Source organism: Schistocerca americana, chromosome 1 (genome assembly GCF_021461395.2).
Source record: "Schistocerca americana isolate TAMUIC-IGC-003095 chromosome 1, iqSchAmer2.1, whole genome shotgun sequence".
Classification (NCBI taxonomy): Eukaryota; Metazoa; Arthropoda; class Insecta; order Orthoptera; family Acrididae; genus Schistocerca; species Schistocerca americana.
This window is the reverse complement of record NC_060119.1, coordinates 664,223,676-664,249,691: the sequence shown is the minus strand read 5'-3', so window position 1 is coordinate 664,249,691 and position 26,016 is coordinate 664,223,676. Positions and strand designations below refer to the sequence as shown.

General features: G+C 38.8%; 1 protein-coding gene across 1 annotated transcript in view; it reads left to right on the top strand.

Annotated features, from left to right (window-relative positions):
- The first annotated feature begins 18,337 nt into the window (after positions 1-18,337).
- Positions 18,338-26,016, top strand: part of LOC124608407 (legumain-like) — a 153,030-nt gene continuing 145,351 nt past the window's right edge. Inside the window, exons 1-2 of the mRNA XM_047139983.1 lie at positions 18,338-18,953; positions 19,138-19,316. Of these exons, the coding sequence (XP_046995939.1) occupies positions 19,185-19,316 (132 nt within the window). The 5' untranslated portion in view covers positions 18,338-18,953; positions 19,138-19,184. The remainder of the gene's footprint in view (positions 18,954-19,137; positions 19,317-26,016) is intronic.

The window sequence follows — 26,016 nt, the reverse complement described above, 5'->3', positions numbered from 1 at the left end:
ATACTACCAGTTAGTAATTGACAGTTGCACACACAACATCACTGTTACAGTAGTCGATGGAAAACGGTTCATAGATGGGGGGCACTGATGGCCTCATGTACATGATTGAAGTTCATTCCCAGCGTCCGCTAAGGCCTGAAGGTGTTGTACAGAATCACTAAAACTGGTAGCTATATGATAAAGAATACAGAAAGGATGGCTGCAGGAGTTCCACTTTATTACATAAGTAAACGACCAAATCCCTCAGATCTTTAATCAGAAGGATGTGCATACAAAAACTTTATTTAGAAGTCCATTATCACAGACATCAATAGGTCTCTTCTTGATTCTGTGGTGAGTAGCGCGATTATACTCGTCAATGATTTGTCGTAGGATGTTTGGCTACTTGTATGTCCCTTGGATGTTAAATTGTTTCTACATCTGATTATTGATCATACTGTTTAACCGTTCAACAACAATAGCATTTAAATGGGAGAATGTTGAATAGTGATTTATCTCACATCTTTCCATAACAGCTTTGAAACGCCTATTGTAAAATTCACCTCCATGGTTTGTATGAAGGTTGTTGCGACACCGATTCATTTCATCTGCAACAATTGTTCAAAACCTCCGTAACCTCCTTAACTGTCTTTACCTCCACAGTTAGGGCCTAAGTAAATTTTGAGTATGCGTCTATGTCCATTAGAATGTCTTGAAACCATTATTTGACCGTGAGCAGTCTCTCATATCCACAAGATAAGCGTGCATAAAGCATTAAGTTCTTATATTATCACATGTCTGCACAGAAATTTGCTGTGTGCTGGTCAGTGAAGTTCAGGAGCAACTGCGTTCATAATTACTCAATGAAGCATCTTTCTCGAATCTACGATATGACTGATAATAATTAATTCATATGACCTGTATTCCATGCGGATTTGATTCTATTAAGTAGTCGTAATCGATCTGTTATTTCATTCAGGTCATCATAATATATATACTCAAGAGGTATATTGTTCAACTTTAATCCATTTACCTGCGCTATATGCAGCTGCTGTCACTTCTTTAATTATATTGTTGTATTTGTCACAGTATAAGACTTTTATTCATCTTTTTGGAGTCCTATGAGAACTGATTACGCATAATATTTCATCATATGCTTTTACATCTTTTGGGATATAATTTTTGATGTTCAACGTTTTTAAAAATATTAGCTCTAATAAACTCAGCGTTCTTTTTAATTTCTTATCACCAGATCTTCTTGCATTCTCGGTTAAACATAGTGGGTGCTTACCTAACAAATATGTTTTCATCCTGTTGACCACATATGGTCTACCTCAGCATTACTGTAACTATTAATCAAGTCAGTAACAACATTTCCTTCCTCATCTTCTGATTCTTCTACATCTTTTCTGCCTCCTTCCATAGTGTGTGATAGCCCTTTCAGGCTGTTGGTTACTGGCTTAAACATTTCCGAAAGATGGAGATTTCGTTGCAACTCTTCTAACTTTATCAGTCGTACGTTTTGGCAAATAGCCTTTCATCCATCGATAACTTTACATTTTGTCAACGATATGCTACTGTATATATATTAACCTGTTTTTGAGATAGTTTATAACTTATACATACACTATTTGATCAAAAGCATCCGGACACCTGGCTGAAAATGACTTGCAATTTTGCGGCGCCCTCCATCAGTAACGCTAGAATTCAATAGGGTGTTGGCTCACCCTAAGCCTTGATGACAGCCTCCACTCTCGCAGGAATATGTTCAATCAGGTGATGGAATGTTTCTTGGGGACTGGCAGCCCATTCTTTATGGAGTGCTGCACTGAGGAGAGGTATCGATGTCAGTCGGTGAGGCCTGGCAGGAAGTCGGCGTTCCAAAACATCCCAAAGGTTCTCTATACTAGTCAGGTTAGGACTCTGTGCAGTTCAGTCCATTAAAGGAATGTTATTTTCGTGTAACCACCCCGCTGCATGCCGTGCATTATGAACAGGTGCTCAATCATGCTGAAAGATGCAATCGTGTTCCCCGAATAGCTCTTCCACAGTGGGAAGCAGGAAGATGCTTAAAACAGCAATCTAGACCTGTGCTGTGATAATGCCACGCAAAACAACAAGGGTGTAAGCCCCTCCATGAAAAACACGACCACACCATAACACCACCGCCTCCGAATTTTACTGTTGTGAATACACACGCTGGCAGATGACGTTCGCCGGGCATTTGCCATACCCACGCCCAGCCATTGGATCGCCACATTGTGTACCGTGATTCGTCACTCCACACAAAGTTCTTCCACTGTTCAATTGACCAATGTTTACGCTCCTTACACCAAGCGAGGCTTTCTTTGGCATTTACTGGCGTGATGTGTGGTTTATGAGTAGTTGCTCGACCATGAAATCCAAGTTTTCTCACCTCCCGCCTGTCATAGCACTTGCAGTGGATCTGATGCAGTTTGGAATTGCTGTGTGATAGCCTGGATAGATGTCTGCCTATTACGCTTTAAGACCCTCTTCAACTGTCAGTGGTCTCTGTCAGTCAACAGACGAGGTCGGTCTATACGCTTTGTGCTGTACGTGTCACTTCACGTTTCCACTTCACTATCACTTCGGAAAAAGTGGACCTAGGGATGTTTAGGAGTGTGGAAGTATGACACAAGTGCCATCCTATCACCTGACGACGTTCGAAGCCCGTGACTTCTGCGGAGCGCCCCATTCTGCTCTTTCAAGATGTCTAATGACTACTGAGATTGCTGATATGGAGTACTTGGTAGTAGATGGCAGCACAATACATTTAACGTGAAAAACGTATGTTTTTGGGGATGTCCGGATTCTTTTGATCACATAGTGTACTTTGAGACTACTGGTGATGTTGGGTGTCAAGTGTCTTAGCTATTGTCTTGATATATCCACAGATATCTGTTAGACTCACATTGACTTCTTCAGTTTTCTCATTGCTGTCTTCTAGCATTCAACACCACAACATTTATAGCCCCCACCTCGATACACATTCTAGTTTCATTAATTTAGCGTTGACTGACTTGATTTTTCCATTAAACGGACATTTGTTCTCTGTGCTTTCTGAACGAGTGTGCAACACATGTGTAAATTTGTCCATAGTTTACAATGCACTGTAACAACTACATTTTGATACACTGCCCTTTATGCAGAAACTCATTCAAGTTTCGTCTACATCCGCCCTCATTCAGTTTCCTAGTTTTATCTATGACCAGAAATCCATACTGCGAATTATTCCAGCAATCTCCACATGTGGTAACGAATTCATTGAATTACATCTAGTTGCTGCATATGGTTGATAAATATGCTTAAATTCATATTGTCCTGTTTGAAAGCAATGATAAGGTTTGCATTGTCCCAGACCAACTGCTTCAAGATCCTTGAATATGTCTACCTGAAATAAAATATGTTGACTTGCACGTGGTGACCAAACCACCAATATCAGCATATCTCATCGTGATTTCATGCATCGTATTTGCAGGAATCTCCTGACCAGATGCTGTGATTTGCCTATGGACACGTTGTTGGTACTCACAGATATGAGCAATTTTGCCCAAACCCCCAATGTCAGCTTCCAAGTTAGCATACAACTCATATCTGCATAGATCTTATATCTGCTTGCAAACAAATATTGTGTTGTTTGGGACTTAATGTGTGTACAGACGATGCCATATATCTGATCAACTTTGTGTGTGTGCTTTAATTTCCAACAATGCAGCTACCAATGCACATTTGTGCATCCATAATTTCCTGGAAGTGGAGGCTGTGCACTTAGTGCCTTGCATCATGCTTCAGTGAGCATTGTCAAGCTTTTTAGCAGATGACAGGCAGTTGGGGATCATGTGTTTTCATTGTGTAATTGGTGAGGCTACGCTGTGAAGCGATTTATGAACAATAATGTCTTTTGACTCCAAAGGAAGCACACTTAAATTTATAGATAATTACAGAAGTCATTTGGAATGCCAATTCTAAAGATTATTTTATTAAAAATTTGAGATGTGATGCCCCAAGTGTCAAGTATTAGATAAAAAGTCTGTGACCATATTACTGTAAAGAAAAAGATACCTTGAGTTTCGAAGTAGGAAAACAGAGAAGAGTAAGCCAGAAATTTGTGAAAAGTTTATATGAAAACTGTAGATGAATATTTATGCTATGGTGACTTAACAGCACAGTAACTAAGGAACCTGACATCTTTATGTAAGAAGTGATGAAATTTGTGAGGCTCCTTAACAAAGTATCAGAAATAAAATCGAAGGACACTGGTGTTGCAAAAAATACTAAATTTTAAAACACAACTACCATTGTAATGGGTTCTGGAGTCTATGAAATTACCAAGTTTGTTCAGTCCAACAACGTTAAACGACATATAATCTTTCATATTAAAGTTGTGTAAGTAACTTTTTTTATAAAATAATATACATATGACATATTGAAAATTAGTTAACCTAAGAACGACTAGGAATCTCCCTTAAGTATTTCTCAGATTTAGCAATAATCACTGAAATGCTCTGTTATGAAATGTAGAATACATAGTTCAAACTGTTGTTTTACTCGCCAGTTACTGACTAATGAAATGTTGTTGCCAGCCTCGTCATTGCAATTTCCCAAACATAAAACCTATCTTGATGCAATCTCGTCCTGCAACTTGTAAACAAAAAGTTGTCACTTTACTTTTCCCGTATCTCTGATACTTACTTACTTCTTTAATTACAGTGGCTTTTGCGGTTTCTTTTTGTGTTACATATGCTCCCAAACAAACAAGAGGATTCGCAGCAGACTATTTGTACAATGAGGCAATGTGTGGGCATGATAACGCCCATCTGTTCTTTCTACAAATTTTTGTGCTTGCCCTATTATTCACGTGTGTCTGCAATTGCACATGAGGGAAGGGGCATCATGGGAACATACCTTTATAGTTTGGACCAAAGACTATAAACCAAAGAGTTTTTGCAGTATATAGAGACTCTGGGTCTCCAACATAATGGATAATTTAATCTAGGAGCTCATTGAAGCATTTGCAAAGAGAAAACAAGGACTCTATTTGTGGATGCAAATCAAATCATTTTTGGGTATCAAATAACCTAAATAACAGAATTATTTGCCAATGACGAAAAACAGTTTAAAAACTAATATTGAATTTCCTTCAAGGCGTACCTGAATTGTATTTCCAGTTCAATACAGTAGTGAGATTTTCATCTATGTTATGGAATACTGTAGTCTGATTAAAATTACTTGGTAAGTGACATATCTGGAGTAGGAGCTGTTTTCCTCCAATCAGAGTGCTGAATGTCAAATTGTTCAAATGGCTCTGAGCACTATGGGACTTAACATCTGAGGTCATCAGTCCCCTATAACTTAGAACTACTTAAACCTAACTAACCTAAGGACATCCCACACATCCATGTCCGAGGCAGGATTCAAACCTATGACCGTAGCAGTCGCATGCTTCCAGACTGAAGTGCCTAGAACCGCTCGGCCACACTGGCCGGCTGCTGAATGTCACACTCGAACTCCTGCCATTGTCGAACTGCCACAACAATTAGTAAGTTCAACTCAAATTTCTTGTCTGGTTTTCTTCCTCGATACGTTTGGACGTTTGGATCTCAAATCCTGGATCTGGCCCTCTAATTTTGTATTTTAACATACATGATAACTAAACACACACACACACACACACACACACACACACACACACACACACACACACACAAAACACACACACACTCACACACGCAAACGCGCGCGCGCTCGCGCACGCACACACACACAATGACGCTAACGAAATACACACATTTCATACGATTTCATACGAAACATCTAATTAAACACTGCTGGATCCTTCCACATAAGATTCAGTTTGACATCACATATACAGTTAGTACACTACTGGCCTTTAAAATTGCTACATCAAGAAGAAATGCAGATGATAAACGGGTATTCATTGGACAAATGTATTATACTAGAACTGACATGTGATTACATTGTCACGCAATTTGGGTGCATAGATCCTGAGAAATCAGTACCCAGAACAACCACCTTTGGCCATAATAACGGCCTTGATATACCTGGGCATCGAGTCAAACAGAGCTTGGATGGCGTTTACAGGTACAGCTGCCCATGCAGCTTCAACACGATACCACAGTTCATCAAGAGTAGTGACTGGCGTCTTGTGGCGATCCAGTTGCTCGGCCACCATTGATCAGACGTTTTCAATTGGTGAGAGATCTGGAGAATGTGCTGGCCAGGGCAGCAGTCGAACATTTTCTGTATCCAGAAGGGCCCGTACAGGACCTGCAACATGCGGTCGTGCATTATCCTGCTGAAATGTAGGGTTTCGCAGGGATCGGATGAAGGGCAGAGCCACAGGTCGTAACACATCTGAAATGTAACGTCCGCTAAAGTGCCGTCAATGAACAAGAGGTGACCGAGACGTGTAACCAATGGCATCCCATACCATCACGCCGGGTGATACGCCAGTATGGCGATGACGAATACACACTTCCAATGTGTGTTCACTGTGATGTCGCCAAATACGGATGCGACCATCATGATGCTGTAAACAGAACCAGGACTCATCCGAAAAAATGACGTTTTGCCATTCGTGCACCCAGGTTCGTCGTTGAGTGCACCATCGCAGGCGCTCCTGTCTGTGATGCAGCATCAAGGGTAAGCGCAGCCATGGTCTCCGAGCTGATAGTCCATGCTGCTTCAAACGTCGTCGAACTGTTCGTGTAGATGGTTGTTGTCTTGCAAACGTCCATATCTGTTGACTCAGGGATCGAGACGTGGCTGCCCGATCCATTGCAGCCATGCGGATAAGATGACTGTCATCTCAACTGCTAGTGATACGAGGCTGTTGGGATCCAGCACGGCGTTCTGTGTTACCCTCTTGAACCCACCAATTCCATATTCTGATAACAGTCATTGGATCTCGACCAACGCGAGCAGCAATGTCGCGATATGATAAACCGCAATCGCGATAGGCTATAAACGGACCTTTACCAAAGTCGGAAACGTGATGGTACGCATTTCTCCTCCTTACATCAGGCATCACAACAACGATTCACTAGACAACGCCGGTCAACTGCTTTTTGTGTATGAGAAATCGGTTGGAAACTTTCCCCATGTCAGCACGTTGTAGGTGTCGCCACCGGCGCCAACGTTGTGTGAATGCTCTGAAAAGCTAATCATTTGCATATCACAGCATCTTCTTCCTGTCGGTTAAATATCGCGTCTGTAGCTCGTCATCTTCGTGGTGTAGCAATTTTAATGGCCAGTAGTGTGTAATCATGGAGATTGACTTACACTTGGTAAGCTTGAGACAACACTGCATGAAGCCGAATTTTGTAAGGCTGCAATTCATCATTGTGACTGGTCTGCAGCTCGTGGGCTTGTGGTAGCGTTCTCGCTTCCGGGATCGATTCCCGGCAGGGTCAGGGATTTTCTCCGCCTCGAGATGACTGGGTGTTGTGCTTTCTTCATCATAATTGACTCGCAAGTCGCAGAAGTGGCGTCAACTAAAAAGGACTTGCCGGCCAACAATGTCATACGATCATTTCATTTCATCATTGTGACTCAGTCACCAATAGCAGCTTAGTGGTGTAGCACAGTAGTTAGAATTTTAATATGACATGCAGAAGATGGCAGATTTGAATCTCATAAAATGCGACAATTTTTTTATTTTTAAATTTAATGGAAAGACTTTGATTATTATTTTTAGTCAGTTACTTGGTTTAAATGTATTTTTTTATTTCACATCGACTTTTTTATTTGCTCTGATTTTTCTTCCTTTCATTATTTTTCATTTGCAATCTGCCTGTGTTTTCTATAGTTTGCAACCAAGTCCTGACCAGGACTGTTCATTGTTTGGTAACATGGCACCTTTTGTAGCGAGTGTGGGGATAGTTTTCGGCAACCAATCAGAGTGGTAAATTGCAGTCTGCTTTTAGCACTGAAACTGATATTTTCCGGCCTTGAATTTTCTCACTAGAGGTTTGCTTAAATCTCCATGAATAAAGCAGTCATGATTTTAGTTCTGCTGAAGAATGGTTTTCAGATACATTGCACATCAGAAGGTTATGTGTAGGGTAAGACAGGACATGATATTACATTACATTAGTACTTCTTCCATATAAGATCAATATAGCATTTCATTATGATGTGGAACGTGTCAGCTTAACATAAGTTTTCTTTACACAATATAATATTTTTTCCTACTTCATATGTAAAAATTCATATCTCTCTCTCTCTCCCTCTGTCTCTTTCTTTATAATGCCTACTTCATATCTAAAAATGCATGTATTGACTAGAAGTCGTTGTCGTTCAGAACTTCTTTGAATTTGTTTTCAAATGATGGTTGGCTATCTGTCAGATTTTTAATGGTTTTATTTTGATTGCACACTTCTGTGATTATGATGAATTACCTCAAAATATGATGCTGTATGAAAGCAGTGAATGAAAACAGGCATAGGAGGCTAATTTGCTAATATGTTTATCACCAAAATTTTGCAATAACCCTGCAGCATAAGTAACTGAACCGAACAGTGTCAGCTGGTCATCAATGTGTTTCTTCCAATTCAATTTATCATCGATGCACAGAGCCAGAAATTTTGAATAAACTTCTGTTCAAATTCTATATTTATCAATGATGTTAGGCCATTTACCATACAAAATTGTATAGAGGATGAGTCGCCTAACATTATTACTGGAAACACCTCCCAAACCACAACAAACACTGAATAACCAATTCCGCAGATCGAAAGTGAGGAGATGGGCGGCTGTAACTGGTTAATACAAACCATTAAGAAATGCATGGAGGTCTAGTTCTCAACACATACCTATGTTTTTTAAAAATGGAAACCTGTTATTATTTTTAACACAACTGAAAACAGAAACAAATACTAAACCAATGCCGTTTGTTAAATTGTAAAATGTTAATTACATCCATAATAACTTGTAACATGAAGTTGACACTTGAAACCACAGACATTCAGTCACATATTGTAACAAAGATCTGTAGGAGTATTTTTACAAAGACTACAGTGTTTACGAGTTTGGCTCTCTGTGTCTGCATGTAGTACTTGATGAATTAGTTCTTGTACTCAGAATAACTGTAGTACACTGTGTTACCAGACATCTGTGATAACGTACTGTACACGAGTGAGAACAGAAGTACGCACAGTAGGAACGTGAGAAGATCGCAAGTACGGCAATGTGTACAGTGTTGTAAGAACGGTGCAAATGGTTTATTCTGACTCTGAAAAGGCAGAAATGATACTCATCTATGGCGAGTGTAGACGAAATGCAGCTGCAGCCTGCAGATTGTATGCAGAAAGGTACTTGGACAGAGATCATCCAACGTGCTGCTCATTTGAAAACATCTACAAACAATTGTATGCAACAGGTATGGTCATAACACGCAAACGGGTCCATATCAAACCCATCACAGGAGGAGCAGGTGCAGTTGGTGTGTTAGCTGCTTTTGCTATAAGCCCACACATGAGTTCACATGACGTCACTACAGGCAGTGCAATGAGTCAAAGTACTGTAATGCACATACTTCACCATTACAAATTTCATCTGTATCGTGTGTCGCTGCATCAGCAATTACATGGAGACGACATTAATAATCGAGTGAATTTCTGTCAATGGGCCTTAACAGTGAATGCATTACAGTTCTACCTGTTTACCGATGAAGCAGGTTGCAAAAACCATGGTGCGGTGAATTTACGAGTCGTACATTACTGGTCCTTGAACAATCCTCACTGGCTTTGTCAGGATATAAATTGTTAATAATCACTTGATTGAAACAAGACATATATATGCCCAATAATTAAAAAAGTGGATACACAAGGTTCAATAATTCCAATAAAGGTACCTTATGTAGAAACCCCTTACTGCTGTAATAATCATTATAAGACATAAATACAACAGCAAGCTTGCCACTAAAACCTCTCAGGATTATCACCCAAATCCTTCTCAATGATGTCTGTGTTGTTACAGTTGGAAACTTTTTAAAGACCAACTATTTCACAAAGGAGACAGCATTTCAAAATTGCTTTTATATTACACATCTACTTAGACTGTGGCTTCCTTCCATTGACAACTTTATCAAATTGTAAATTTCATTGTACACAACTTGGAATTTACATTCCATGTATTAGGTGTCAGTGATCTGTAGCCTCGGCTAGCCTTTTTGGCATAATTTTTATGTTTCTTTCTTTGGGGAGGGGGGGGGGAGAGTAATCGGTCATCTGTTGTAGCTGCTCTGTCAATCTGTGTGAAGTTGTTTATGAATGGAGGCTGTTGCATATTTTTCCCTATACTTTATTGTGAAATCTAGAAAGATCTCTTACTGGTCAAACAACAAACACCTGATCCTTTAACTAATTTTATGATGGATTGTTATACTGTTACATGCAAGTACACTACAGATATAATTATATGTTTTGCACTAATGTTTTCATTGGATGAGACCACAGAGGTTTTCGTATTTTCTGCTACACTGTTGAACTCGTCTACAGTATCTACCAGCCTTAAAATGTTGTCAAACAAACAATTTTGCGATCTGGAACGCTTATCGCTCATGTTAGACACGATATTTGTGCAGACAGCGACTGAGGTAAATATAAAATGATGTACACAAAAGTACCCAGAGTGCCCTTAAGTTGTTGTCAACTTACCTGGATAGGAACGCTATTCCAGAAATAACTAAACTGGTAATAAAATGGTGTTACGCAATTTGAGCTCCAAGTTAACCTGTGGTTAGCGTATTCCTCAGTTAGCTACCCCTGGATTTAGCCAAAGACTATACAAGTGCCCTAAAGGACCCAAGACTGAGCCCTGTGGGACATCATTCTTGATACCTTCCCAGTTAGAGAACTTGGTGATTTTTCCACAATACCTGTACTATTAATTCTGACCTCCTGTTTTCTTCCAGTTAAATTTGATATAAGCCATTTGTGCACTGCTCCACTCATACGACGTAAGTTTAAATTCAGGGCTACAAAACGTTTACATTTGTTGGTCATCTAAAATTAACTGGCGACTGAGTACCTTGCATTTCCGTTATATCACGCGACAGACTCCTCCAGCATCAGTCTGCATTACCCATTAACAGCATTTGTAGAGTCACCCACCCTCTTTGTGTGACACCTACAATGAGCTGAAAGCTGTTGGTCGCCTGCTACTGAGCGCAGAGTGATAGCTGGCACCTGATGTGTCAACCATGTGGGTTTAACTCACATAGGAATTTCTGGTAACATGCCCATGGCTTGCTGCCACGCTGCAAGTTTATCACTTCACCATCTTGCTTTCTTACTAGCTGATTTTTAGTCTTCCATGTTTGTTTTCGTTTCATAGTAAACAGAAGTGTGATTCTGATTACTTATCATGGGTTTAACTGAGTTGTGTAGTAAATATGTTACTCATATTCTGATTACGTTCCTCTCGCATCCATAATGTCAGATGGGGTAAGTGATTGCACATTTGCCTTTGTTTCATATAAAACAGAAACTGCTTTTATTGCCTGGTGTTCTGAGGACTTAAGGACCGATTCTACAATCTTTGGTTAGCAGCTGGTTAACCACTATTCTCGGAATAGCACGAGAAACTCATTGTAGAAATCTGGAACAACTTCTAACCAGAGAATAAACTCAGGATAACTTAACTGGCGATTTTTGGCCACTAAGCGAGTTTAATCGGGGAATGAGTTATCAAGATGGCAAAAATAGTGACAGATGCAGTCACAGACAGCAATGACGAGATTTTGTCTAAACTGTTCGTGAGAATGAGGAAGAAGAAAAAAGTGAGACGACACCAATTCCGAATTTATATCCACATTTCGCATAGCGAAGGCAGCTGTACTTCATATTTTCAGTCTTTTACATGAGAAACTGGAACATATATGATGGACGGTACCAGTTATGGATACTATTTCTATTAACAGCTGTTTCAGTTTTAGACAAAAACATTGATTTCTCGTGGAGCATAACGTTTTGATAAAATAGGAGTGTTCCAGTTTCATTCTCTATTCTCTCATTCATTTTCTATTAGGATTTCCCTTTCTGTAAACACCGCAGCAGTGTCAGAACAACTTCTGCCTTTTAGTGAAAATATTAGGATTACAGGCCCACTAATTCTTCAGAACAACAACATTAGTTCCCACCTACCATTATTCGCTGAAGGCTGTGAACTATCTGTGCTTACTCTAGCTAAGTTTAACCCAGTGAGAGTAACAGGAAAGTTAGTATTAAAAAAACAGCGATGCCTCCTCAATTACAGAACATAGCTGTTGCGTTTCTCAGTTGTCAGTATTATCCACATAAGCCCATCCATATTCATAATCAAATAATAGCTATATGTGTGTGTTATAGGGACAGAACAGAAATCTAGTTAATGAATAAATGTAGTTGTAGCATGTGGAAGAAATTCTTGGAATGATATGTTTTCATATTTCATTGAATAACAAGTTATTTTCAGGACGTCCTTTATGTCAGATTGTAGCACACTGAAGGTAACCTAAATTTAAATGACCTATACCGCACTACTGGGTATTACCTATATATATATATATATATATATATATATATATAGGTGTGTGTGTGTGTGTGTGTGTGTGTGTGTGTGTGTGTGTGTGTGTGTGCATACACCTAGAGTTATACATCTAAATTAAGCTAAGTTAAACACAGCGAAATTAACAATGAATTCAGTCCTTTTAAGAAAGCTGTAGAATATAGCTGGTGTTTTTCACAGTTATTAATGTTATTCAAATAACCACATCCATATTTATCATAAAGTAATTGTTATTTTTGTGTTATAAGCTAACAGAGAATCTTTAGTTATTGAATCTATATGACCATAACAGTGGAAGGAGTGGCTTGCTACTTGTGTTTTCAAATTGATCTTAAATTGTCAAACAAATTCTCTCTTGTCATTCTTTTTCTTTCAGAAATGTTCCACCAATGAAGCAGCTACTACTGACACTTAAATATTTTGCCTCTGATGATATCCCTGTCCATAGGACACTTCATTGATATTGGCAAAGGGACAACAAGCAGAATTATGAAAAAATTGTGTATCACACTGGACAACATATGTAAGATACTGTTTTGTTAATTATTTCAGTTCTGATGTAATTAAGTGAAATTAAAATAAACACATAAATTTGAAATAATGTGCTTCGATTCTAAAATCATTTGTTTACTTTATATTTTCTGATCCTAATTTTGAGCTTCATGCTCTTTTTTTTAACCAATACAGTTCTTCCTCCCTCCTCCAGTTCTTGTCATACTACTTTTGAAGCAGCATCATCTGCAACTCTGCTGATTCTATCACATGTGAGAACAGGTATTTTTATTCTGGAAACAAAAACGACTGTTTTAAGCTGACATGACTAGAAAAGGAAGTACACAGTGAAGGTGTCACGCCTCCAGTTACTTCCCCTTGCCTCCCAGATTACGTATAGCTGCTAAAGATTGAAAAAGCCAAAATTATATATGAAATAGCTACTGTTCCTCAAAGATTTAGAATGAAATACGATAACAGCTTCCAGTCCAGTTTGGATATGTGGCATAGGTACATTTCTACTCTGGAATAGAAAAAAGATTATGATTGTTTATTGTAAATGTTTTATTCCTCATATATATATATATATATATATATATATATATATATATATAATCACATCATAGACACAAGATTCATATATACTCAATAACCGCAAAAGTCGGTGGATAATGTTCAATAATTCAGTAAAGGTACTTCATGTAGAAACCCCTTGCTGCTGTAATAAATTAATCATTCTAAGATATAAATACAGCAGCAAGCTAGCCAGTAACACGATTGCCAGCCAAATCAGTCACAATGACATCTGTGTTGTCACAGTTGGAAAATCTGAAAAGACCAACTATTAGCAGCCCGTTTTTCACAGTTGCTTTTATATTGTGATTTCTGATATTTTCCCAGCGTATTTCTTCTTCCAGTAATTTTCGGGTTTGCAGCCAGATCCCATCAACATTTTGCCACGATATTTCGGCCCAGAGACCTCCAGCCATCCTCAGGTGAGTAGATGAAGTACTGAAGAGACCTGATGCAGTCTTGGTATTTATAGTGAACCCCGCGCAGGCGAACCTTACTGGTGGTTTACGGTGACATGTGCAAAGGAGCCAAGTTGTATGTGTCGCCCTCAGTGGTGAAGTAAGAACAATCTAATCGCTGAATATGTCGATTCCGTTGTGATGGCATAATTTTAATAATTGGCTTCCAGATTTTATCCAGCTGATAGCCATACCACGAATCATTAAATTATCAGTAAGATATATTTACACCACAAATTCTCTGATTACACAGTCCCAGAAGCTGGAAACTGGTGCCAAAATTTAGGTATTATTTATGCCATTGAGTGTCCCATGGAAATGCAATATTCTGCTTCTGCTGATTTTAAAGGTTGCTGCAGATGGGTGTGTGTTTCGTGTTCTATACAGTGTTCCTGGACCATTCATGTCGTCTGACCTATATATGCAGAGTGACACTCACAAAGAACTTTATAAGCACCCACCTTCTTCAATTGTAAATTGTCTTTAACGGGTCTGACAAAGACCATGCTCTTTGCTGGTGGACAGAGGATGACATTAATATTATTCTTCCTAAGCAATCTGCCTGTTTTAGAAGACATGTTCCCGGCATATGGAAGGCACGCAGCTGATTTATAGTCGTCATCAGTTTCCTCAGAGCATTGCTTCTTGTTATTATAATTGTGCATAGCCTTCCATATTTGACGCAAAGTATAGCTATTCTCTTTAGAAACTTTCTCAAGATGCACTAATTCTTCGTGATGGCTATCAGCATCTGATATTAGACGCGCCCGTTGAATTAAAGTACTAAGAACACCAGCGGTTTGTGCGGGGCGATGGCGGCTGGACACCTGAAGATGTAGATTTGTATGTGTGGGTTTGTTGTACACCGAATGTCCCAAAGACGCATCATTCTTACGGTGTAATAACACGTCTAGAAAGGGTAAAAATTCCATCTTTCTCAATCTCCATAGTAAACTTGATGTTCTCATGTAAAGAGTTCAAATGACAAAGGAAGTTTTCCAGTTCTTGTCTACCATAAGTCCATACAACGAAAGTATAAGCTACATAACGGCAGAAAACTGTAGGCCTTGACACGGCAGACTCAAGAGCTTTCTCCGCAAAGTCTTCCATAAAAAGATTGGCCACCTCAGGGGACAAGGAACTCCTCATGACGACACCAGCAGTTTGTTCAAAAAATTCGTTATTAAATAAAAAAGAAGTTGAGAGAGTATGTTCAAATAAAGCTGTCGAATCATCACTACTTCACTACTTGAAATGGCTTCCTTCCCTTGACAACTTTATCAAATCGTAAATTTCATTGTACACAAATTGGAACCTAATGCCATGCATAGGGCGCCACTAATCTGTGGCTCTGGTATCTTTCCTAGGCATAATATTTAGGTACTTCTTTCTTGGGGTGAAAGAATCGTATGTGTGCTGTAGCTGCTCTGTCGATCTGTGTGAAGTTCTTTGTGAAAGGAAACGGTTGTGTGTTTTTCCGGGAAATTTAGAAAGATCTCTGAATGGTCAAACAACAAATGTCTAATCCTTTAACTAATTTTACAGTGGATCATTATACTGTTACACATGCAAGCACCCTACAAACTTAGTTAAATGTTTTTGCACTAATGTTTTCAATGAATGATATCCAAGAAGTTTTGTGTTTTCTATCACACTCTTGAACTCGTCTATAGTACCTACCAGCCTCAAAATATCCTCAAAAAAAATAATTTTGCTGTCTGGAACACTCACCTTAAACACGTTATTTCTGTGGATGACAACTAAAGTAAATATTAAATGACATACACAAAAAATACCCAGTATACTCTTAAGTTGTTGCCAAACTAATTGGACAGGTACGCTATTCCAGGAACAGCTAACCGAGAAATAAAATGGTATCGCACAACGCGCGCTGTAAGTTAACCTGTGATTAGCCTATTCCTCGGTTAGCTAGCCCTGGATTTAACGCGAGATTGTACAACCGACCCGAAGTGTATCTGTTATTGCTTACGAATTTGAGTGTGGACTGCTCGATTTAAATGCTCTGTAAGTTTATTGCTCGTATTCCAAGTTATTTTTGTTTGCGTTCATTTTCCGTATTTTCTCGCATTACCGGAGAACTGCATGTTAGCAGGTTTTGACGGAACTGGTATTCAACCTCATTACATATTGTCGCGGAATGTGTATGTAATTCTACCACAGTCTAACAAAGCAGTCGCGACACTTCGCCTCGATTTTGTTGCCTACTGCGCCAGCAGCGCGGCAAGTGGCCAGTAAGTAAAGCTGTTGAACTCGGCGCGGTGGTAGCTGTTTATTTTGGTTTGCACAATGGTTTTTACAAATGGGAGCGTCTGTAGCCCAATAAATTGCAGCAAAAACAAGAAGAAGACATCACATATGTCCTAAGGACCCTAAGAGGTATGGCATCATGTTACCTGTATCGTCAGGATTCGCTTGCAAACTACGGGTGTATTTATAATTGTTGTTTCGTTTTGGGAGCAGAAAATGGCTAGTAAATAGCAGACGACAAGATCATATGAAAAAAAGACCCTTTTTACCTTTATAATAATTTAAGTTTTGTTCACTACACTTCGAACCAAACCAGTTCATGAATGCAAACAATAATAAACTCGTATGGAATGCAGTACCGACACTGACATCCCGCATAAGCTACCTCAAATGACGATGAAGAGGCAATTGCCACAAACCTTCCATAATCCGTCTAAAGCTGCAAAACAGTCCTATGGCACAGAAGCAGCCAGTTCAACTCTCCATATATCAGTGCCAGATTCATTTGAATCGCCAACACAGACGTGCTGTAACGACGAAGTGGTGCTGTCATTCGTGTCTTGCAAATAGGGTGTGAAGTGTGCAAAACTATTACGGGACAAGAAAGATGCCTATCATTTTAAGTACAGACAACAACAGAAACTGCATCAGAAAGATCCAGTGAAAAAGGACACACAAACTTTGAAAACTATAGGATCGCTCCATTTAAAAAAAAAAAAGGATGCCCTTGACTTGTTGTTAAGCCAGATTAGAATGGCATTGAAGGAGAAATGTGCTGCAAGATGGAAAGACGAAAATAAGCTGTTAGCTCTAAATTTATGACATTAAAGCACTCAGGCATACAGGTCTTGTTACAATGTTTTATGCTTCCATCAGTGTGTGCATTACAGAGAGATTTGGGAAGTATACAGATACAATGTGGGATAAGTGACAATGTATTTCACCTGTTAAAGCAGAAGGTGCAGCATTTCTCCGATACTTATAAACTAGTGAATATGCCATTGGATGAAGTGTCTCTAATGGCAAATTTAACATACAACTGGAATTCTGACAGTGTTATTGACTTTGAGGACTTGAGGATTACACGCACAGCATATTTCTCCCACTTTTTGGCAGTTGCTTACCCCACTTGGAATAATATAATGTGGCGACAGGCGGCAATGACTAGAACACAGTAGCCCTTCGGAACGACAAATAGGGTGTCGATCCCTTTTGCACATAGAGGTAAACGTCTGTGCTTCTTACGTGTGATTCTGTCTGTTTATATTCTTTTTTGATATCAATGTGGTAAGCAGCAACTCTATACAACGTCGCAAGTGTTTCTTCACGAATGTGTTGCAGCTTGTCACTGGATTCATGATTTTTATTTCTACTTGCATTTATTGTATAATCATTTTTAGAAACGTCTATATCTTCTGTTTTCACACAAATTCTTGAAGGCAACAAAATAATGAAAATATTTCGTAAATAACGTAGGAAAGGGATACAAAATAAACATTATGCTTACGACGCATCTGACATTCTTCTTTCTCGCCACTTGGGGCGCTAATGTCGTTCCAGCTGTCATATGGTAACAACTTTTACAGCAGTGAGTGTCGCGCATGTTATGAGTGTTATTCTACTTTGAATTTTGTTACTTCTTGACACAGAATGATAACAGGCACACCGCCGAAATTGCAATTTTGAGTTTTCCAAATAAATACATTTTATCACCAGACCCAACCATAAAGTACCTATAAATGAAACATATAATCTAGTATTTAGAAAAGCTGTAAAACGTATTTCCCTGCCGTCTTTCAGGTATTCAAAGTTCAGTGCCACGCCACTTGTAGCACTGCTGTCATTTTGTTTCAGGGCCTTGCAGTTCTGATATTTTGGTGTTGTGTGGTGGCAAGCCCGTAGCTGCAAGTGACAGACGTCAAGTGTTCAATAATTTTAATCGGGCTATGGATCCAATTACGTTGCCATTCAAGCACAATTTAATATTTATGTGAAAGTCAACAGATTTTGCCCCAATTCTAGTTGCATTTCCATTGAAATCTCTTATTCAAAATTTATTAATACCATCTTCCGCTGCGACTTTATATGCAATAGACTATGAACTACAGTTGGAGACGTGAATACAAGAAACGGACTAATGAAAAATAAACTTTGTGTGTTACGAAACACATGTTAAATCATACAAACAGTTTTATCTCGAGATAGAGAATGAAGAAATGAAAGATTGAAGCTTGACACCAGTGTGATAATGGGTGCTCGACATCATGTTTGTGTCGTTAAATAGGTATTTCTTTAACAGTTAAATTAAATAACGCCAAAATTTTCTATTGCTAATATATTGTAAACAATGCAACGTAGTTCCAGAGTTTTGTGCAATCAGTAACATAGGGCCTGGACTGAAGAGGAAATCCCCTACGTAGTAGGAAAAAAAGACCTTTCATGACTCATTGTCCAGAGTGACGTTATCGTCACGTTTTTGTAATGCGCAGAGCGCTTTGTCAGGAGTCAGAGTGGTGGTAGTCTGCATGCGGGAACGGTTGGGAATCAGTGTGCTGGTTGTCTGCATGAAGGAACGTTTGGAAATCGTGATTGGTAACTACACTATTTATATCCGACATATAACCACCGGTGACAAAAAGCATGCGCTTATGTAGATCTTGTAAACACTTATATTTAATCGATCAAAACAAGTTACACTTTGATAAAATGTACTAAGTATAGCTGAATTCTCGCAGTTGTTTGGTACACAATGAATTGTTTGATTGTTTGTGTGTAGGACACCCTCCCACCTCCGAGTAATCCAGGCGCAGACTGCCCACCAACATGCTGAAGACAGTTTTCAATTTTCTTTCGCTAACAGTTGCATTGTCAGTCACTCAGCAGTTGGAGAACGGTGGCAAGATATGGGCGTTTCTTGCTGCCGGTTCCAATGGTTACGACAACTACAGGCATCAGGTACGCTGTCAATTTCGTTGTTTGAGTTGAATGTTAAGAAATCTGTGTACTACGGTTGCAAAGGTAATTTTTCGTCTTTCAGAATGAACCATGTATTTTAAAACTGGGCAACTTGTGAAGTGTGACCTGGATAATGATGGCAATAAACCGTTGTTTCCAGAACAATGTTTCTCACTCGCAGTGCTAATGGGATAAAATCTCTCTCATTGTTGACTGTCGTAGCAAGAGCGAGAGAAAATATTGTATTCTAAAATAACACATTAAGAAAATGGGTACAACAAACACATTGCATTTATCTATGAATTTTCTTCTACAGGTGCTATACTACTTGCCTACTAAAAAGAAAAGAAATGTAATGGCAAATGACAAACTGAGTCATCAAATTGGTTCACACAAAGGAGTCACGACCATCATAGAGCTCCACAATTAGACCCTCCAGTTTGGGGACTAACTTATTGTCTGTTCAAATTCTGTGCCTTGCACAAATAGTTATATAGAATGCTTTGTAGAACTATATAATTAAAATACAAGAATGAAATATACTTAGAATGTACTATGTGGGCTGCAAGCAAAATCATGCTTTGCATTAGAGGTCAATTGATGATGGGAAAACTGATGATAGATCACAAATTTTAATAACAAAGCATGTGCCATAAATGGTATAATATGAGTTGTATACATCTGTTTATTCATTCATTCATCTAGGGATCATCTTACAAGCAGTTAACATCAACTTCTTATATTACATTGCCTTCTTATTTGCAGTTCTTGCATTGTTCTTAGTTTTTCAAATTTATTGCACTAAAGAATTAGGAGTTCCCACATTCCCCAACTGATACAGAAGAAAATTTGCTACTCTTGCTTGACAGTTGTTTCTGTCCACATGATCAACAGTGTTGTATTCACTCTTGATGATATGATACATGTGTGGTATAAATCATATTCTCTTCATAAGTACAGAAATAGTTTTTACATCATTACATTTTGCCTGGTTTGAAAGTAGTTTCTCTGTGGGTGAACAAATACACATCTCTGATCTTTCTATGTGTAGTACTGCTGATAATGGCTGTACTCTCCCTAAAACTATTTACATTATATTTTCCTTCTTGCTTCCATGTCCTTTCCTTTTTGATATGGGTATAAAATCCATTACTTCACAGTGGACTATGGATGAGTGGTTATTTATTACGGTTTGAAGCTCCAGTAATGACCATTATACTTAACTTTAAAAAATGGCCTTAATATAAAGCATTACCATGTTATGACACTGACTGCAATTTCAATCCACTGTCAATAATTGGCCTGCAAAATTTGTCACATTGGTGATTGTTTTGACTGAGTTACCTGGAAACTGAATATTCTACAGACTGTAAGTAACATCATGATCATGTGATGTTTGCTGTTTGTGACCTTCTGTTTGACTTTAATTGCACCACCTGCTCAGTTCTCTTTCTCTGGGTCCCAGGTCATGTGGGTATCTCAGGGAGTGAATTTGCTGACCGATTGGCTAGAGAAGGAATCACTCACCGTACATTCAATTTGATGATTCCAGGTGCATATTTCTGGGTGCAAATAGATCTTCTGCTCACTTGGTTGGTTGGTTGGTTGTTTTGGGGAAGGAGACCAGACAGCGTGGTCATCGGTCTCATCGGATTAGGGAAGGATGGGGAAGGACGTTGGCCGTGCCCTTTCAGAGGAACCATCCCGGCATTTGCCTGGAGTGATTTAGGGAAATCACGGAAAACCTAAATCAGGATGGCTGGACGCGGGATTGAACCGTCGTCCTCCCGAATGCGAGTCCAGTGTCTAACCACTGCGCCACCTCACTCGACCTGCTCACTTGGAAATCGAACATCGTATGATGGACTACTGTCCCCCCAAGAAATTCCGAACTTCAGGGAGGCTATTGCTGCATGACATTCCTCCTTGCATTCCTCCCGGAAGGAATCCACCATCCTATGTATCTTCTGCATTGATCATACCACAATAACCTGTAGTTTTATTGTATGTAACAAGTCAGCCGCACACTGTGGTTTTGGAGCTGTACAAACAGTAACTCATAGCCTGGTGAAATGTCCCTTTGTTCTGGCCCTCCTTGCCAAGCAAGGTCACCCAAATTCTTTGCCTCCAGTACTGGCTGCCAGTGTATAGACTGTTGAACATGTTCTCCATTTTCTCTGTGAAAGTTGTTTTATTCTTAGGTATAAAGTTTTAACCTACCTGAAAAGAGGGGCGGGGTTGTCGGGGTTGGGGCATCCTTCACTACATTCTGGGTCAGGGGGACCCTCAACTCCTCTCCTTTGCCAGCTGCCACTTTTACTCTGTTTTAATTGCTTTTAGATCTGGTTTGCCTCCTTTTATGCTGCAGCCAATTTCCATTTTAAGAGTAACACTCAGTTGAATAGTGGGTGCTCTGGAACACTTTGACTGTAATGGATCAGGGGTCGGATACGTGTGGTTGTGGCAGCTCCTGTTCCATGCAGAGCCCAGCGGACAACCAGCTGCTGCCTTCCCTATTTGTCTCATCTTGTTTTCATTATTAATGGTCCAGATGATGTTAATTACATTTTTATCATTCTCACTTTTGCTGTTATAAATCACCTGACTAGAAGGCAATCTTTGCTCTGTAACTGTTGGCAGTGGTCAGATGCAGGTGCAGTTTCTTTTGCCATGAGTGAACCATGAGAGAGAACTTGTTTGCCCTGGCCTACATAGTGCACCAATCCATACTCTTCTCCACAACTTAATTCTCAGCTACAGCATCAGTATTTCCTTCTATGCCTCAGTTTTGCCACTCATACTTGTTTTCAACATCAGAACACATTCCTGGCAGATGTCACAAACTCCAGATCAACTAGCCCTGGGCCAAGAGACTGATGACCTTGCTGTTTATTCCCTGAAATCCCTACAAGCCAACCAACCAACCTTTTTGTTGTTGTGGGAATGGTAATTGTAGTATTGCCAACAGTTACCACTGCTTGGAAAGGTACCAAGAAGCTACATAGATCATTCACATAGGCTAACAGTGACAAAATAGTCTATGCATGCATCACTAAGTTACTCTCCTTAAGAGTTAAATAATTTGTTTTCTGTAACTTCCTGGCAGATTAAAACTATGTGCCAGACCAAGACTCGAACTCGGGACCTTTGCCTTTCGAGGGCAAGTGCTCTACCAGCTGAGCTACCCAAGCACTACTCACGCCCTGTCCTCACAGCTTCAATTCTGCCAGTACCTTGTCTACTACCTTTAGTTTTTTAATGGACAAATGAGATTTTAATAATCTCAGACACTGTCCATTATGGATTAATGTTTAAGTTTATTTACAAGAAAATTATGTGATACGTGCCGACAGCTTTCGTTAAATTGACCATTATGGCACATATGTAGTATATTGCTATTGTTCGTATCCCTCTAAGGCTGATCACACAGTATCCTGCACTACATTCATTGTGGACTAACAGTTACGAAGTCCATATTGATTCTTGAAATGTCCATTTAGTTATTTTTTAATTATAACTTCACTGATTTTAGATAATATTGGAACTGTAGCAATAGGGCCATATTTTCTGTTGATTACCTACCCTTCTTTTTACATACAGGTAAAACAACAGTTCTCTTTAATCAGTCAAGAAAGGCAGTTTCCTTGAAACATCCAGTGTATAAGGTAGCTTGGGGGGTGTCTTATGTCTGTAATTTGTTTTACAGTAAAGTTGGAAAGGCCATAATAATCATCATTTGTTGAGTTGCTGAGTCTTGGTACTACATCCACTATATCCTTAGGTGAAACAGTTTCCATTCCAACTCACTGTGACTAACTCTTGACAGTTCCCTGTGAGCTAACTAGAGCAGCTCCTATCACTGCTAGCTACCGTCTCACCACTATGAATGATTTATTTCCCTGAATTAACAAAGCTAAGATTAACTCGGTCTGGGATAAGAGGAATAGGTAGTTTTCTGTTGTGGATTCCAGATTCTGTTTTGATAATATTTTCTGATCTATTTATTTTCCTTCTACAATGTCATTTCATTTTCAGAGAAGCTCTGGCTTGGCTTATATTACTGTTGTTATATGACATGTCATAACTTTGGTAGTATCTTTAGTTAATATAGATAAGAAGTGTACCTCTGAATTGTCCATATTTTCTGTTTTCCATTACACATGTCCCTCTTGGTATTTGTGGTAGGACAGTTTCTGTTAAAGCTGACCATTATAGTGTGTAAGAAGTTTTTGTGTGTTTCACAAAAAGGCTGGTATCTTTTGAGAATGGAACTACAGGCAATACACTCCTGATTATATCTAAGATTTTGTTGTATATATATATATTATGCAATAATTCATATTTGCCACTATTTCTGACTCCACACAGCTTCAGTAGTAGCACATCATGGTCACATGGCAACAGCTTAATGATATCCAAATATCATATTTACATGTATTACAAATTACATTATATAAGCTTGCATTATGTCAGGTAGTTTTTATCATGGTTTGTTTGCTTCCATATCAGTAATTCCAAGAACTTTTGATACAGTGTAGCATGAAATAAATTAACATCACAATATATAGCAAATGACATACATTTTATAAACTTTTCTTCTTTGTTTTTCAATTTACTTACAGAGCTTAATTATTTGTTACCTATCTGTGTCACCATGTTCAGAAATCGAGCACCTTTTGGTGTGAGAATGGAGCTCAATAAATATGTAAAAGCTGTGAGATATGATCTTCAAATAATAGTCTCTGGTATTATAGTCATCGGAGCATGTTATTTATTTTACGTTGTAATTTGCTTCGTGGTACTTCGCTTTTTGGAGCTTTCTGTCAACTTATACTATTTTGAAAATGTAAACTCATTGTATGTTCACTTGTTTGCTGTGACATCCTGCTCTCAGGTGCTATAAATGAGACTTTTTTTTAAAGTAATTGCACTATTTGCTATAGGTGATAGAGAAAGGAAACTTCCTGTTACAAAATGTACCCATCGAAATAATCTCACAAATCATGTTCTGTAGACCCTTGCCTGAAGTAACTCAGGCCACTCAGTAATACTAAGTAATTCCAAGAATACATTGGACAGAGAAGTAACCAGTAGGTATGATTTCAGTGTGCATTGCAAATTACTGATGACCTGTTTATACAGTGTCAATGAAGAGTGTTTGTTTTTCAAATATAATTGAAATGACTGCAAATAAACATAGTTTACAACTTCGCCAGAAGCGTTACGTGGTATAAAAAGTACAGACTTTCTCATTGTACAATTCAGTGACTGTTTATTTACACCTGTTTTTCCTTGACAAGTTCACTTTACTTTTCTCACGTTGCCATGCGAGCTATAGCTGCTCAGTCAGTGAACAAGTTGCTGCACAATTCTTAGAATGCTGCTTAGTAATAAAAATAATAATAGGCTAATAATAATAATAATGATGAAATCACAAACAAGACTCTGAAAGATTTGCAATGGCGTATAAAGAAAAATAAAACATTACAACATAGTGTGAAACTTGTGTGCAGAATAAAAGGAAAAGCTTTGTTAGGGCACACAACTTTTATTCTGTACAAGAATTCCTTGCAGTAATTCAATGTGTTATGTAATTCTTGTTTGTTTGTGACTTGTAATGTCCAAGATCTGTTCCAAAAGTTCGGAACTTTACCCACAAAATTTTTCTATGCTTACTTTTTACTTATTGTGCAGGGTCTTGTTCGAAATACTCTCCTCTACAATTGATACACCAATCCAAGCGCTGCTTCCACTTCCAGAAGCAGTCTTGGTACGCCTATTGGTGGATCACATGGAGTGCTGTCTGCAAATTTTCTTTTACCTTGTCTATGGTTGCAAATTTTCATACTTTCAACAGGGTTTTCAACTTTGGAAATAAAAAAAAGGCCTGCAGGGGCCAAGTCTGGAGAGTATGGAAGATGAGGCAGCTCAGGGATTTGGTTTTTTGTACAGTTGTCATGTGCCAAAACGGATGAATGTGTAGGGGTTTTATCTTGTTGCAAGAGCCATTAACTGTCTCGCCACATTTCAGGCTGTTTCCTTCTTACATTTTCCTTGCAGGCATCGCAGCACGTTCTGATAGTACCATCGATTAACAGTTTGTCCCTGTGGCACAAATTTTGTTGACATTCCCGACATGAGCGTTGTCGGTAGACGTCCTGAATAAGGTTCATCTTTAACTTTCATTTGGCCAGTTTTGAGTCAGGTGAACCATTCATAACACCATGTACGGCTTAAGCACTCATTACTGTAGACTTCCTGCATCATTTGGTGTGTTCTCTGTAAAGTCTTCTTGAGTTTCACACAAAATTTAATGTAGGCATGTTGGCGTGAAACTACAAGTGTTCCAGAATTTTTAGAACAGATCTCATACTTTACAGTGGCTTGTCATGTCAGTTAATGCATAACTTGACTTGTTCCACATTCCTGAAGGCTCATATCATGACAGGACTTATGAAATATGATGTACAAATGAATGAATCATGTTTGTAAATTTTCTTTTTTTATTTTAAAAATTTTGTCAGCATTTTGGGACTTGGTAATTATTTGTTCTATGACAGAGTAGATATGGCTCATGTGATATCTTGGAAACTTAGCAAAAGAAATAATTGTAAGTATAATAGTAAAGGAAATGTAATTATTTCCTGTAGACATTCAGTTGTTTTGTGTCAAATGTTATTAATTAAAGGCACAACTGCAG